The 16164-nt window shown below is 43.3% G+C and overlaps 1 protein-coding gene and 1 long non-coding RNA gene across 3 annotated transcripts in view; both read right to left on the minus strand.

Annotated features, from left to right (window-relative positions):
* Positions 1–14916, minus strand: part of asmt (acetylserotonin O-methyltransferase) — a 44980-nt gene extending 30064 nt beyond the window's left edge. For both annotated transcript variants that reach the window (XM_030080630.1, XM_030080629.1), the window contains exons 1-5: positions 14373–14916; positions 12358–12535; positions 11609–11738; positions 7079–7147; positions 1434–1552 (exon numbers count right to left, since the gene is read on the minus strand). In XM_030080630.1, coding sequence (XP_029936490.1) covers positions 1434–1552; positions 7079–7147; positions 11609–11738; positions 12358–12535; positions 14373–14474 — 598 coding nt within the window. In that variant the 5' untranslated portion in view covers positions 14475–14916. The remainder of the gene's footprint in view (positions 1–1433; positions 1553–7078; positions 7148–11608; positions 11739–12357; positions 12536–14372) is intronic.
* LOC115379760 (uncharacterized) lies at positions 9852–10440 on the minus strand. Its single transcript, XR_003930277.1, has 2 exons — positions 10273–10440; positions 9852–9887 (listed from the first exon to the last, which is right to left on the minus strand). It is a non-coding gene; the product is annotated as an uncharacterized LOC115379760 (long non-coding RNA).
* Positions 14917–16164: the final 1248 nt, after the last annotated feature.

The raw sequence follows: 16164 nt of genomic DNA on the forward strand, positions 1-16164 counted from the left end.
ACACGCTGCCTCACACTGACACAGTTTCACACGTTCAGCCTGACTGCTGAGCAGAAGCTGCACCGGAGCCGCTGGAGGCTGAAAACAATATTCCAATAGCCGTGATTTGCACCTTCACTTTAAAGGAATACTCCAGTGTTTTGGCTGGAGACCTTTTTTCTAGTTTACCCAGACTGAGACCAGATGTTGGACACCATTTTCACCTCCGTACGTACAGTCGTTTGGTTCATTAGCTTAGCATAAAGACTTGAAATCTATGGGAGTCGTTAGCCTGGCTCCGTTACAGCAGCTCTGAAGCTCTCTCGGACAAAAGTGAGAGTCTTTTCAGGAGAAGTTAGATGGTGGAGCTCTGACCGCTGAGCACATTTATCCCTTCGTGCACCGCTGAAGGTAGAGCAAGATCCACCACTAATTAACTTCTCTTCGGGCGTATTCCTTTAAAAAAGTTTAGACTAATTCAGTGGATGTGGTGTTGACCAGATCAGCTGGGATTCTTCAGCTGAAAAACTGACCGGGCCCGTCAGCGCCGCTGTAAGGCGGGAGGCGGGACCACAGAACCTGAATGTGGCGGGACAGACAGCAAACGGTTTGTCGTGGTCATTTGGCCAGTTCCGGTTAAAATAGTGAAAAAAAAAAAAAAAGATAATGCCCTTCACAAGTAAGAATAAATAAATAAAATAAAATAAAATAGTGATTGTGGATGGTTGCTACGGCAACACCGCACATATAGGGCAGGAAAGTGGAGCGGGATACCCGACCTGAACCCGGCCCGACAAAAATTTAGAAATGATGTTCGTGTTCGGTCACGTTGGTGTTATTTTAGTGAAACTCTAGTGTGAAAGAAATAAAAGTGATGGACCTGCTGACCCACTGAACTTCCTGTGCAGTGCTGGAGTTTACGTGACAACACTGAAGGCAACACGTAGGCTGAAGGACGAGCAAAATCTCTGGCTCAGGTCGGGTTAGAACAAAAAAAAAAGAAAGAAAAAGAAAAAAGAGTGCCTGTCAGGTTCGGGTCGGGCTCGGTTGCGATGCTGAAGCCCCGAATCCCTTTTTTCTGGGCCTTTTTCTGACCCCCGTCTGCGAACCAGCCAATAGGAACGCAGGAAGTTTCTCTGAGGACCAGAATGACAAGTTCTCTTTATTATTCAGAGTTAACTGGAGCTCCTTTGTCTTTGAGATGTCTGACTGGCTGACATGGGGAAACTCCAGGTGGAGGTGATTTAGAGGTGTGTGTGTGTGTGTGTGTGTGTGTGTGTGTGTGTGTAGGCAGACTATTTGATTTGCATAAGGTTGCGGGTTCAAAATGATTAACATTTAGAGTTGTTGGTGTCATGCACTAACTGAGAGACAGCTGGGTTGGCCATACGCACACACACACACACACATATACACATACACATGCGTGCACACACACACACACACACACTTACCTCCAAGGTCGTAGATGACCTTGAAAGGTGAAAGGTCGAAGGCCGTGACCACGTCTCTGCCGCAGATGTTCCAAACGGAGTTCATTAGCTGCATAAACTTCACCATCTCCTCGTCAGACCTACACACACACACACACACACACACACACACACACACACACACACACACACAGTTACAAAACAGAGCAGTGAGTCATTTTCTCCGAGTTCTGCTGCTGTCTTGCTCTATCGAAGCAAAACTAGTTTATTTATCAGAGGTTCTGTAAGCAGTCACCTAAGGGGGGAATTCACTCGGAATTCAACACACACACACACACACGCACACACACACACACACACACACACACACACACACACACACACACACATTCTCCACTGAAGCAGACACATACACACAGTGCCTCTTTTCCACTTTCACAAAGCCTCTCCCCATGGTGGCACAGTGCGTGTGTGTGTGTGTGTGTGTGTGTGTTTATGTGACAGGGCACAGCAAAACAGAAGAGCCTGTGGCGACTGCTGCTGCTGCTCTGAGGAATCTCCACCTCATCACCCAGCACTGTCCTGACACACACACACACACACACACACGCACACACACACACACACACACACACACACATTCTCCACTGAAGCAGACACATACACACAGTGCCTCTTTTCACACACACACACACACACGCACGCACGCACACACACACACCAGCCTGTTACCCCGTGTCCTCCCTCTCCTCAGTGTAAACGTCCGGCTTGTCTGATTAAGCGACTCAGACACTCTGACCTCTGCAGGTTTTCGGGAAACGCCGTCGCTCTCTGATTCTGATTCTATCGGACGTGAAAAGATAAAAACGTGAACAACAGAAAAGATAAAATGACGGTGAGGACAAACGGCCCGCTGGCCCTCTGACGCCGCTGTCCACTATAAAATCACAACTCAGGATTTACGACCTCCTGACCAGAAACATCAGACAGCTCGAGTTCATCGTCATACAAGTTTTCACCGTCCAGTTCATAACAACACGGCTGTAATGCCATCAACAGGGAAAATGATGGAGCGCCCCCTGGTGGCTCACCTGATACGGCGCTTTTTGCCAAGGGTGAAGTAACTTCTTACATTTACTCATCTTCCTGCAACTGAGTAGGGTTTTCTCTCTGTGTGTGTGTGTGTGTGTGTGTGTGTGTGTGTGTGTGTGTGTGTGCGAGAGCTCGGCGAAATGCACAAAATCAAATATCGCAATATCTTAGATCAAATACCTCGATGTCCATATTGTGACAATATCGTAGGGATGATATTTAGTGCTTTCATAAGATATTTACACGCAGGAGATTTTTGCTGACCAGTCGTCAGCGATGAGGCAGATACGATAAAACAGCTTCAGCAGTCTAATAAGTTCATGTCTTCATTATACTGCAGCCTTTAAAACCAGGAAAACACAACACTTCTATCTAGGGCTGGGAAAGTTAACGCGTTATTATCGCATTACTGGCATATGATTGGCTTAAACGCACGTCTCAACCAATCACAGCGTTTGTTTTGCCGCACATGAACCGGAAAAGAAAAGAACTGCGGGGACAGAAAATGGAGGAGGATTCGGGTATTTATTTTTTAGTTAGTTAAGATTTCTAAGAAACATTTTGTTGACTGCTTCCATGTGAAGGGAAAGTTCATTGCTGCCACAGAGCATCCTATTTGTTCAAAGTGTTATTGCACTTTGGATGTTTAATTTCTTTTGGAATAAAAATGCTCAACACACTACCTGAACTCTGAATTCATGATTCAATTTTGAGCATATAAATGTGTTTTTTAATCGCAATTAATCGCGATTAATCGTAGACAGATCATGCGATTAATCACGATTAAAATTTTTAATCGTTCAGCTCTACTTATATCACAACATTACAGTATCTGAAATCTCAGACAAGGTCTAGCTTCATATCATAATATCAGTTACATATCGATGTATGGCCCAGTCCTAGTGTGGCCTTAGTACATTTTTGCTTTAGTATTGTACTTAAAGGGCCACGCCAGTGATTTTTAATGTTTGATTTCACAACACAGAGTCAAAATGTGAGTTTTTGGTGGAAGCAGCCGCCTTATGATGTTCTGTTTCTGCAGTGAACAAAGTCCTGAACGTTCATAAACCACACAGCTGATAATTGGCTGTGGAAAGCAAAGCGTTTCCCCGGGGACTGTTTCACAAATAACCCTGTGCATGAATAACCGAAGACGGAGTTTTAATTTGGCCTCCACCATCGTTTGTGCAGCTCACACACATCAGCGCGGAGAGAGCAATGAAGAATTAATCTAGCTCTGCTCTATTCTGTGCAAAAATTTTTTTAGAGGTTTCTCAGAAGCACTTGACCAAATAAGTGAAGTACACTTACTTAAGTACACTTGCCTAAAGTGCACTGTGATGCATTAGAGGCACAGATCAACTTTCCTTACAATAAAAAAAAGTGTAAGAAAATGCTGAGACTTAACCATGCAGCTGTTCCACCACCTTTTCAGCCCTCATGTGGTTTTAGCTGCTCTGCACGACGTGATGCTCTTTCTTGGGTGTTTTTGTTGCACTCACAATGCACTTACAACACTTTACAAGCCTGACTTCAGGTAAAACATCATCTCCAGCATGCACTTTTTTTTGGCCATCATTTCTAAACGCTTGACCCAGAAACATCAGCAGACTCTTATCCTGTTGCCACCGTGTCCTTGCAAGCCTTCTCTGCATATCAAAGTACAAGAATCCAGAGGGTTCAAATCCTTACAACCTTATGCAAATTCGATTTTTAAACCGTGCTGGATTATAAAGCGACAGAGACCTTGGCTCTTTTTCATTTTTAGGGTCGAGATTTCTCATTTGAAACCCAGAATCATCACCAGGATTCATGTCCTACAGGCAGATTTTTTTGCTTTCCAATCCTTCTCGACTTTTTCCAAGTGCGGTTGGAGTTGGAGCTGCAGACGAGACTTGGCTGTAAATTATTCTGGTGCAGTACGGTGCAGCACGGTGGGCTAAATGGCTGTGAGTAAACAGGAGTCTGAGTCATCCGGCCGGCTTTGAATCATCGTGCTCTGCCACAGCGTTTCAAGAATGCAGCGAATGACTTCAGCGGTTGTGTCTCCGTGCTAATTTCTCCACAGTTATTCAGCGGGGAAATCAACAGGGACAAACAACTGCTGCTCTGTATTCCAGCGGTTGTGGATTCACCTCGTGAGGTATTTTCATTTTCACTCAATTAAATCTTGAACAAGCAAAAACAGCTGCACAGGCGCCGGTACGACACGCACGTTTTCGTTTCATTTCTTTTTTTTAAATTTTTATTCTTTGACACTTAATCAGGCTGTCTCGTTCGGGTCGAGATCTCTTTTCTTTTTTGTAAATAAAGAAAAGTTGAAATGAAATTGTGAAATTGCAGTCACGTTTCAGCCTTCGAGTCAGTCAGTCAGTCAGCAGCGGCGGCGCGCGCAAACATACAGAATACAGAGCACGATACTAGGAAATTGCAAACATGATAGGAAATGTGAGACACCGTCGTTCTTAAAATAGCACAAACTGCATCTGAGGCTTTTGGTACTGAGCGGAAATGGAAGAAGAGCGGTGCATTGGCCCAAAAAAGACAAAAATAAAGAAATAAAAGACCAAATACAAAAGGGAGCTCTCACTCACAAGGGGAAGAGGAACGTCTCTGAATTCAAAGTTCTTATTTTTATTGCACATCTGCTCAGAACAAATGAAATGCCCAAAAAAAAAAAATCGAATCGCAATTATTCTGAGGAATTCTGCGAGTGCGATATGATTCAGAACGTGTGTGGGAATGCTAATGCGTCTGCACCAAACAAACTTCAGACGTCCTCTTCCATCTCAAAGAACATTCTATTTGTGGGCCGAGTCGTCTCTGCAGCGCCGGGGTCCAACGTCCAAAAAAACCCTGCTGGTTCCTTCGTCTAGGTGTTCAGCGGCAGGTGCGTCGCTGTCAGGGAGCTCGGTGATATAAATACATTTCTATTTTTGAACGCACTGACGAGGAATTGTTTTCCTGGTGAACGAAGAGTGCAGGTGCTTCTTGCGCTCGATCTGTGAGGCGCCACAACACTTCAATGATCAGGCACTTAACGTGAAACATTTTATCTTTATCACAAAAAAAAAAAAATAACAGCTCCTGCACTTTGATTTCAGCACCTGGACATATCAGCAGGTCTGTAACGGTTCAATCAATTGTTCAGCTCTACTTTACTCTTCATTGAGCTCATAGTTAGTGCTGCTGTGAGACTGGACTGCACTTTATTGAGGTGTTTCCAATATTCTGTCCCCCCTCATTTTAAATAAATAGGGAGGACAAAAAATGAGAAACCCCTCTCAATATAATGCAGTCCAGTAGCTGACCTCTGCAAACTACAACCTCAGTAAAAAACACAGAGTTAAAGCGACACATTCTGCACAATGTCAGCACAAACTGAACATGATAAACTTTGTTAAAAGGTAAAGTTTATGTTGCATTGAACTGCATTAGACTGGACAGCTGGACCTGATAAAGTGGACACTGAGTTTATGTCGATACATCACAATTTTGCATATTTGCTATATTTTATCAAATTATTATGTGTCACGGGGCGCCCTGGTGGCTAAAGCGCACGCACCGTGTACCAGGGCTCAGTCCCGATCGCAGCGACTGGGGTTTGAATCCGACCTCAGGTCCTTTGCTGCACATCATCCTCTCTCTCTCCCCTGCCTTTCCTGTCTATCTCTACTGTGACTGTCAAATAAAGCAGAAATGCCAAAAAAATAATCTTTAAAAAAAAAAATTATTATGTGTCACAATATGCAAGATTTTGATATATCAATACGTATCAAAATATTACAAACTGCACTTGTCCACACTAATTTCAGTGATTTGCTCAGCCCCGGTGACTATTTGTGCTAAAGTCTGTTGCACTGACGACTCCAATATTTTGTATGTTTACACACTGTTCTGCTGCACAATAAAAATAGATTTTTTTCCCTCTTTCATTTTTGAGAGTGTGGGCTCCTCTTTCATCGAGATGCCAGACTCCTTGAAATTCAATTCATTAGGAGGGTCAGGGAAAATAAAAATGTCTCTGCGCATCAACCTGCTGTTTTTCAATCTGAACACACACCCCCCCCCCGTTTGGGGCGGCGGGCCGTCTGTCCCTCTGGGATTGGCTGAGCGCCGCCGCCCAGAGCCTCGGCCACGCTGATCAAAAACTATTAGCGAACAAAGTATGAAAGTTTGAGCGACTGACCCCTGAAAACTGCTGACCAGCGGATCAGTGAGGCAATGAAACTGGAGGGGCATTAGCTGCCATAAACACTTTAGACCTCAAGGACAATGGCAACTATACTCCCTCTCTCTCTCCCTCCTCCCTCTCTCTCTCTCTCTCTCCCCCGTCCTCCTCCCTCTTCCTCTCATCGATATCCTCACCCTCTCTCCCTCCTCGCAACGATTCCCACAAGTCATTTCTTTTTTTTTTTTTTTTTTTAGGAGAGAGAGGGAGAAAAACAGACGGGGCGAAGACAGAGAGACAAGGATGGAATCTAAATCAGCCCAGCATGTGTGTGTGTGTGTGCTTCTGTCAGTGTGTCTGTGTGTGTGTGTGTGTGTGTGTGTGTGTGTGTGCATCATCTCACCTGTACAGAGCTTCAAACAGGTCTTGAGAGCTGACTCCGAAAGCCTTCTCGTACTGGTTCCTCCCCTCCCTGGGACGCAGTGAAGAGGAACAGATCAAAACATGACAACCAGGGAGCTTGCATTAATCCGCTCACCTCCCAGCCGCACACTTACAGCGTGACTCATCCACTGCTTTTTGAGCTGCGTGTGAATTTGTGTGACACAGGTATCGATTAAGTGCTGAAAAACCCTTCTTTAAACCTCTTTCCTGCTTCATTTTCATGACTGACGTAGAAGAAATCAATTCATATTCATGGCCTGTCTGTCCTGCAGAAAAAGAAGTGAAGTGAATCAGCAGCAGGGATCCTTATCGGATGATATGAGCTTTAAAAAGCAAAATCAGGACCAGTTTGGCTGATTGTCATGTTGGCACTTTTTATTCTAGGAGTGCGTCATTTAATAGAGCACAGCATTTCATTAGCAGGAATAACGTGGTCTTTTGTTTCCAGAGGCAGTAAACATGTGCTGCTGAATTCTGGGGAAATGTTAATAAAATTATGCATAATGGCGTCTTGGCCTCCTCCCTCCTTCTTCTTCGGGACAGTCCCAAATTATGAGTAGAATCCCGAATCCTGTCCTGCTTGTCCTGAAAATTAGGTTTAATTAATTGTATTTATTTGCCTGGTGGTGACGTTGGCACTTGTGTGGCCTTTTATTCTTTTATTTATAAAAGGGTAGAACTGATGCGGTCTTTGGTCTACACGCTGTTTTGCTCACAGAACTTTGAATATTTCACTCAGTTTGTGCAACCAGTCGGCCCAAAAATTCAAGACAGTCTTGCAGTTTCGAACAATCGCCCCAAATCCTGAATCGTGCCCTGTTTGTGCTGAAAATTAGGCTAAGCTCCGCTTTTGATGAGTTACAGCCCAATAAAACATTAAATACTGATCAAAGTGAAACATTATTTCGGTGTCGCTGTTACACCCACAGCCAACATGAATTATGGCTCTTGTAGTTTTTCATCAGAGTCTAAACCAGCGGCTCTCAAGCTTCTTCAATAATGTACAGAAATATTTTTCAGCCCCTTACCAGTGCAAAAAAAAAAAATGTTAGGAAAAAAAGTCCATATAAAGAAGTGCAGCCCAACAACAACCTGATACTGAGGAGATTTTCTTGTTTCTGTTTCTGCTTCTTTTCCTCCTTGTTTCCAGCTGCATCGCCGCTACGCTTCAACCACTGATCCATTTCCTGGATTTTTGTTTTTGTCTTGGCAGCAGATTTAAACCACAAACACACACATCTGACACGTTCAGGAACCCCGGAGGGAAAACTGAAGAGAACATGTGCTTTATCAAACTTTTACATTTTTTTATTAAACTTATTATTGCAGAGACTAATTGTTTTATATTTTTTTACATTAACAATTAAAAAAATCTCACTGGACTAAAAGGGCCTGTTTTTTGTATTACAATTGTCACAAAAATGCATTTTGGTATCTGTTGTTATGGATGGGAAGATACCGGATATCAGATATGAGTATCGGCCTGCAGAATAACACTGCTGCATTGTGTCACCAGTTCATAATCGCCTTCAAATTGTCTTCATCACTTCTATATCACCTGACTGAGATGTTTTTCATCAGTTCACAGTGAAACCAGTCAAACACGACTCAGAAACCGCCGCGGTGAGGCTGTTTGTCTGTGCAGCCGCTCGGCACCACAGCTTCAAACCGCGCTCGGCTGGCTCGGCCGGCTCGGCCCGTCTGACTCCCCCTTTCCTACAAGTGGCACCCACTTTAATTAACGAGCGAGCGGCTCCCGTGCTGCTTCACATGATCCCCTCCTGCCAGGCCGGCCGGCATTTCCATTCATTTCACTGCAAGATTTGACTATCAGCTCGCAGAGACTTGAAAGTGGCAGGAGAAAGGTGAGCCATTAGGGAAAACATCCAGCCTGCGTTTGTTTTCAGTCAGAGTCACCTGCACAAACCAGTGTGTGTGTGTGTGTGTGTGTATGTGTGCGGGTGCGCAGCAAGCAGGGATGATTGACAGCATGGATTTCATCTGAGATCGCCTCACCTCGTTTGGTTGCTGCTCTTATTCAAACAAGCAAAAAAAAAAAAAAACAGGACAAAAAAGCAGCTTTTTTTAAAATAAATAAATAAATAAATAAATAAATAAATAAATAAATAAATAAATAAATAAAAAAACAGCCCAGATCTCTAACAGGAAGTGGGCATGAACAAATAAAACACTGAATTGTAAAGTCTGGAGTTTTTTTAGGAGTAAAAAACAACATTTGTACTGCGTGTGATGGACATATGAGCCAATAATGCTCAAAACACAGTTTCTTCTGATGGCCAGTATTTACATTTTTTACAAAGTACATTTTCAAATTTAATTTTCAAGCTAATTAATCTCTAATATGGAGTGTCAAATCAATAAATAAATCGATAAGTGCATCAGTTAGTAAATGACGGACACATACACATGACTGGGCTGCTAATCCACAACACTGGCTTTGTGTCTCTCCATTCACTTCCCCTCCAAAATAACACGTTTAGCACATAAACCAACAACAATCTTTTTTTTTTTTTTTCATATAATTAAAATTATTTAAAACACATACATATTTACAATCAGGTTGTTTCTTCCTGGCGCAAGGATACTATGCAGAAGCTTCCTGCAGACGCGACCTGCCGGATCTACTTTCCAATTCAAACAGGGAAATAACCAGAGAAGAGACGTTTAATATCCTGAAAGAACGGGGACCAGGACTTGTTGTTTTTTTTATTTATTGTCCTGACCTGCTTTGTTGGTGTTTATGAGCTCTAAGTTATAAATCCCGTGTTGTGGAGCAGCAGCCCAGGGGAGCTTTTCATGTCACACCCCGGGAACTAGACAACACACACACGACACCGAAGGACACGTTTTAATTAGATTTTGATCTGAAGTCACACATTGGCAAACTAAGGCGCGGGGGCCGGATCCAGACAGTTTGATCTGGCCCTCGGACGTAAATCAGGATTTACAGCCGAATCCAACGGCCTGCTGGATGAACACCTGTACAGGAAAACAAATTCTTTTTTTTAATTTGACAAAGTTGCTGTGCACCGACAGTCCTGTGGGGGGCGATGACTTTGCAGCCACTCCTGTTGGCGCTGTGTGGGTGACACACAGCTGAAAACACTGCAATCAAACTTCATGCCGGCTCACAAGAAGTGAAGCATTGTGGGAAACTAAAAGCATTGCATGAGCAATTTTGACGGCGTTTCGCTTAGTTTGTCAAAATAAAGCTGGTGGATATTTGCACACGGAGGATTTCCATTTCTGACTAAACTGAGAGACGGCTGACATACTAATGAATCAACTGATTACAAAAGGAGTTTGAGAGGGAAACATGGTGATATAACTGAGTGTGTTTTGAAAGAAAACGCTCTGGTAAAGAAACTCGACTCAGAATAAATTTAAAACTTGGAATGGCCTTCAACTCTCTGTCTGGCACTTGAACCAAAACGTTTGCCCACCTCGAGGAGAGGGGAGTTTAGATGCCAAAACAAACGGCACCGAAAAAAGTTCCAGCGTCCCTGAGGAGTGTTTTCCGGAGTGTGTTTTGCGCGTCACGCCTGAGCCTGCACCCTGACGAAGGCTCCTGCAGCCCAAACACCTCGGCTTTAGTATTCAGGCTCGGGCTGAATTCTTACCATTCCTCTGCTTCTTTCTGGATTTATGCGCCTCGACGGAGCTGCAAGCCTGTGACAGATTTAGCCTTTGACCCCTGAACGCCACGCGTCCAAAATACTGACAAAGTCTCATGAGGGAGCTGGCAGAACCCAGAGTGATGTCTTCAAATCGCTTCCTTGGTCTGACTGGCAGCCAAAATACAACCAAGGTATTAGTTTTATAAAGATATGAACGGAGAAAAGGGACACGGTCTTGGTGAAGCTCAAATTAGCAAACACTTGTCCTGTTTAACTGGATAAACGAATAAAATGAGTAATAATCAACATTACAGCCAGCACTAATGCTCGTTTTGAAGGAATCAAAGCAGCAGATGAAGCGAGAAACACAAGTCGATTTGTTGAATGATCAAAGGCACTCCGTTATTCCCGTGTGACTTGAATGCAGCATAAACCCCCTCCAAAGATGTGCCTCAACCAAAGAGGACAGATACAGCAAGATGTCTCACTCGGGTTACAAATGAGAATTGTTGTTTGCCGCTGCCCATAATAAAAACTGTTGATTTATCTAAGTTCAGTGAGCCGAGATGTCATTTACACGTGGTGTGTTGTTACTATGAGCACAAAATCCATCCCCACATCATCAGATCACACCCAGAAGACGTTAAAAATCGTTTTTTATGGTTGACTAGTGGCTCCGTGTGCAGCAGAGTGTCTGCAGGCGTCAGAGAGTTAAATTCAATGCTTTTAAAAACCTTTTCCAGACCAACCAAATTTAACATAGATTTTTTTGGGGGAAAAAAAATCATCTTTTTGTTGCTCATTGGAGCATGCAGGTAAGCAGGGACTTGGTGCGTGGTGCGTTCACTGACCTGACAGCGTCGGTCAGGTGGTGCCAGCAGAGGTAGATGGTCCTGGAGTAGTACTGGATGGACTGGCAGAGGGACAGAGGGCTGGACCGGGTCAGGTAGGTGCTGGCCTGCTCCGTGTTGCTGTAGAGAACTGAAACAGAGAGCGGGGTCGTAATATAATATAATATAATAATGGACAAAATGAAAAAAAATGTTCCTCTAAATGAGCTGAACCTGTCAGTGTAATAAATATTCAAGAAATTCTCCACCGGAGACGAAAACTGCGTGATCAAACTCGTTGATGTGATGAACTGGGTTTTGCTGGTGATTGGAAAAAGGATTGTGACACTGCGCGCTGTGTGTCGGTATCTTCTAGAAAAACTGAACGGTCCTCCAGACTTTCAAAACGGCAGCCTCCGCGCGTTTGTCTAATGTTTGTCTCCCAGGTTTCATTTTCTGTCAAACTGCATGCAAAATGAATGCAACACTATTATTCAGCAGCTGACTTCAAAGTCCTGCATGTTGGACTTTCCCACCAGCACCTGAATGCAGCTTAATAGTTACAGCAAAAAAAAAAAAACGAAAAGAAAAAAAGATAATCAAAGGTAGAAATCAGACGTTCAAATCAGCACCAGAATCTAATTAAATGACATTTTCATTCACTTTCATTCACATTTTTAACTCATTTAGTCAGACAAGTTATGATACCATGAGCCAGTAATTCCACTATGAGTTGCTGCAGGTGTGTGTGTGTGTGTGTGTGTGCTGACCCGTGCCGTCCTCCTGGCGGTGTGTGTGCAGCAGCTGCAGGCCGCTGCAGGCAGCCAGCAGCCTCTCCGTGCCGTCCACACTGGCCTCCAGCTGCCGGCTGAGCTGCTCTGCAGACAGGGGGCGCTGTGCTCCGTGCAGCACGTCGAACACGCCCAGCTCGCAGGCCGTGAACACCGTCTGCACGGACATTTAGAGCAGTTATTACGCTGCATTTACATGGAAAAAAACAACAAACTTTTCAGTCCAACCTGAAAACCTCGGCCCTGCTCTGCTTGTGAATTACAGTCATGCTTTGTCCTCTAATCGTTACTTTTATCTGCTTTTTTAGTTTCATGTTTTATGCATGTCATCATCTTTATGCTTTTATGCTTTTAATGCCTTTTTTCTTTTTCTTTTTTAAATTATTCCTTGTTACACCTTTTGTTTTTTATTCTCATTTCAATGACTTTTATTCCCTGATGAATGCACTTTATGCTTTTTTATGTCAAACTCTATATTCTCTTTGTGTATGAAATGCAGTATGGCCTGATAAAGCAGAGCAGGAGGTGCTGTGCAGTGGAAATAGAGCAGAATAAGATAGAATAGAACAGAGCAGTGAGTCGGTCCACTGAGCTCAAGCTGACTGACTGAATTTCTTTGATTAAGATCTGAAAGCAGCACCGTCTCACCTCTCAGGACAACATGACACACACACACACACACACACACACACACACACACACACCGACTGTTTCCACTGCTGAGCGTGAAGAACACACACAGTTTGTTGTGGATTGTTTTGTTGCTGATGAAACAGAACCGAACTGAAATGAAACATGATTACGACGGCGTGCCGGAGCCGCTGCAGGGAGGAAAACAAATCCAGAGCCGCGAGAGTGGAGGGTGGTATTCAGAGGGGAAAAAAATCAGAATTTTCTAAATTAAAGTCGTACATTTATGAGAAGAAACACAGATATTCTCTAAGATTAAAGAGATACATTTACGAGAAAAAAACACACATTTATGAGGAAAAAAAACAGAAAATTCTGAGATTATAAAGTCACAGATTTACCAGAAATTCTGTAATTTTAGTCGTAATTCATGAGGGAAAAAAAAAATGTACAAACTTAGTAACAAGCAAATACTCATGATTTTGGCCTGTGGTTGATCCAACCTCACAAAGAGGTTTGGAAGTATAAGAAAGATAAGAAAAAATATATTTTACAAGCATTTTTTCTTGTAAAATTGTTAACTTTTTGAATTTTTTTTAATCTCATAAATCTGTGAGTTTTTTCTTGTAAATTTATGGCTTTAATCTCAGAAATTCAGAGTATTTTTCTCAGAATATTACATATTAACCCCCTTCCCTGGCTCTATCATGTATTTTCCCTTGCAGTGGTCCTGGTTACACTGGGGATAAATTGATTTCCTGTGTCTTTCAGCAGCTTCCCCAGTTTGTTCACAGGGATGATTAAAGTTTCATCATTCTTTTCTCTCAAACCCATTAATCCTGCTCATCCCTGGTGGGATTCGTCATTACAAACCCTCAGGACTTTTATTTCAAATTCTCACGGAGATCCTGAGGTTTCCTAAGATCCCAAACATGAGCTGCTGGATTCCAGGGAAATGTGTCTAAAAATGAAGCACGAGACACGGAGATCTTTTCTGTCTGATGTGATTCTGCAGCCACAAAACAACAACATCTCGGCTTTGAATGTTTCCCTCAGAGACTCTGTGCTGCTTTATGGGAAAATAGTTTTTTCTAACTTTGAAGCAGCTTAAGGGAAAATTTATAAGAACAAGAGAGTCTAAGGGGTTATAACAGCCCTGTTTTCATTTAACACCAGCATGTGTGTCACAGTGGTGTAGTGTTATTATGCTTTCCCTGTTTAAAGTTTAAAGGTATTTGTAGAGAATGAAGGGTGCAGGACTTTTCTTTTTCAAGTTTTAACCATCATGTGTGCCGTGAACTTACCGCATCGCTGTTTGTGACCTGTCAAAGGTGTGTGTGTGTGTGTGTGTGTGTGTGTGTTACCTTGGACACAAAGAAGCCCTGCATGTACTCCAGGATCTGTCTCGGGTACGAGTCCCCGGCGGGCGTCCCCTCCTCTGAGCCGACCTCCGGAGGTTCAGCCATGTCTCCTCTCTCTCTCGGGTCAGTGTGAAGCCCGAGCCCGGCTAAAAACAGGCACCAAAAGTCCAGAACCACCCACCCCACACACACACACACACACACAGGCACACACACACACAGAAAACACACCCCTCTCCAGCAGCAGCAGTGAGAGTAGCAGTGGGCTAAGCAGATTACAGCCAGATAACCCAGATTAGAGCTCGGGGCTCAGTCTGCAGGACAAAGAAACAAGTCTGTGGCAAACACACTGCCGCCTTGTTCATCATCATCATCACACACACACACACACACACACACACACACACACACACACACACTCGTTCTCACACATGACCTGCTTGCAACAATAGCATCATCATGTTCACTGGGTTTTTGTGGCTGCTAATGACTGAGGTGAGCGGTGTCTCCTTATGAAAAATGAACGTCCCCGCTCCTCCTCCATATGGCAGGGCGACACCGCCTGCCGGGGGATTCTGGGTAACAGATAACGACACCAACCGTCACCTCGCATAAACTCTGCAGAACACACACATTAATCAGGTGGGCTGGCAACTAATTACCCATCCGCAGCATTCACTCAGAGCAGAGGCATGTGGACGGGACGCAGATATGACAGGCGTGATTAGGCCGCCCATCCGACTCACAGAGGAGCTGCAGGGAAGTGAATGAGGTCCACTTGCTGATTGGGAGGAGATCACGACGCCTCCTCAAGCTTTTCAATCACGTTCGTGTTTGCAGCGAGGCCTCGGGACGCTGCGTCTGACTCCAGACGACCACCTCTGATAGATAGATAGATAGATAGATAGATATTCTTTATTGATCCCAACCAGGGAAATTCTGGTAACTCTGACAACACACGCAGGATTTCTGCATGCATAATGTGGAGTTTCAATGCCAGTAATTATGATTTCGGTGGTACGATACAATAAAATTGGTCTTGCATTGGAAAAAATGTTAAGAGGACAGTTAATTAAGGCTAACTTTTTTTTTCTTTTTTTTTTTTAGATTGAGCCCTTTTGTTTTCTCACTGGCAAGGCAGTAAAGGCCCGTTCTTACTGGCCATCTTCATCAAATATTTCTTTTTTTCTCTCTTAAAGTGCCAGCAGGCAGTGATGCAATTCATATCAACTCACAAGAAAAAACATGACACACTACACAACAGTTAACATGTAGTGCTGGTTCAAAATAACAATGTGTGATGACAGCCAGTCCAAACAGATCAAAACTAACAAATTCAGTTAACAACAAAAAACAAAACAAAACAAAAAAAAACTTCATCTTCAATATTTTCTCCCCAGAAACATACAAACCGTACAAAAGATATATAAGATATCTTTTATATTCTGTGGTAACGGTACGGAGCCACAGAGCAACTGCAGCTTTTGGAAGAAAAGGCTCCACATTATCGGCTGAAAATTACATTACTGCAGCAATATCAATAACTTTCTTGTTCACATAATATGGTGCATCCCTTATTTCTACCATTTACTGCAGAACAGAAGGAGCCGACGTTAAAGCAGGACAGAGAAATGTTGCTTCTGCTTTTTACTGAAGTCAAACATTTCAAACACCCAGCACATTTCAGCAAGTAAAATAAATATCATGAGTCATAAAGCTCTTTTTTATGTTCATAGATAACAGAGTTTGACTCGTGCATGCCAAACCCTGTCCAATTATTTTTCTTCCAACAACA

This window comes from Myripristis murdjan, chromosome 21 (genome assembly GCF_902150065.1).
Source record: "Myripristis murdjan chromosome 21, fMyrMur1.1, whole genome shotgun sequence".
In the NCBI taxonomy this organism is placed as follows: domain Eukaryota; kingdom Metazoa; phylum Chordata; class Actinopteri; order Holocentriformes; family Holocentridae; genus Myripristis; species Myripristis murdjan.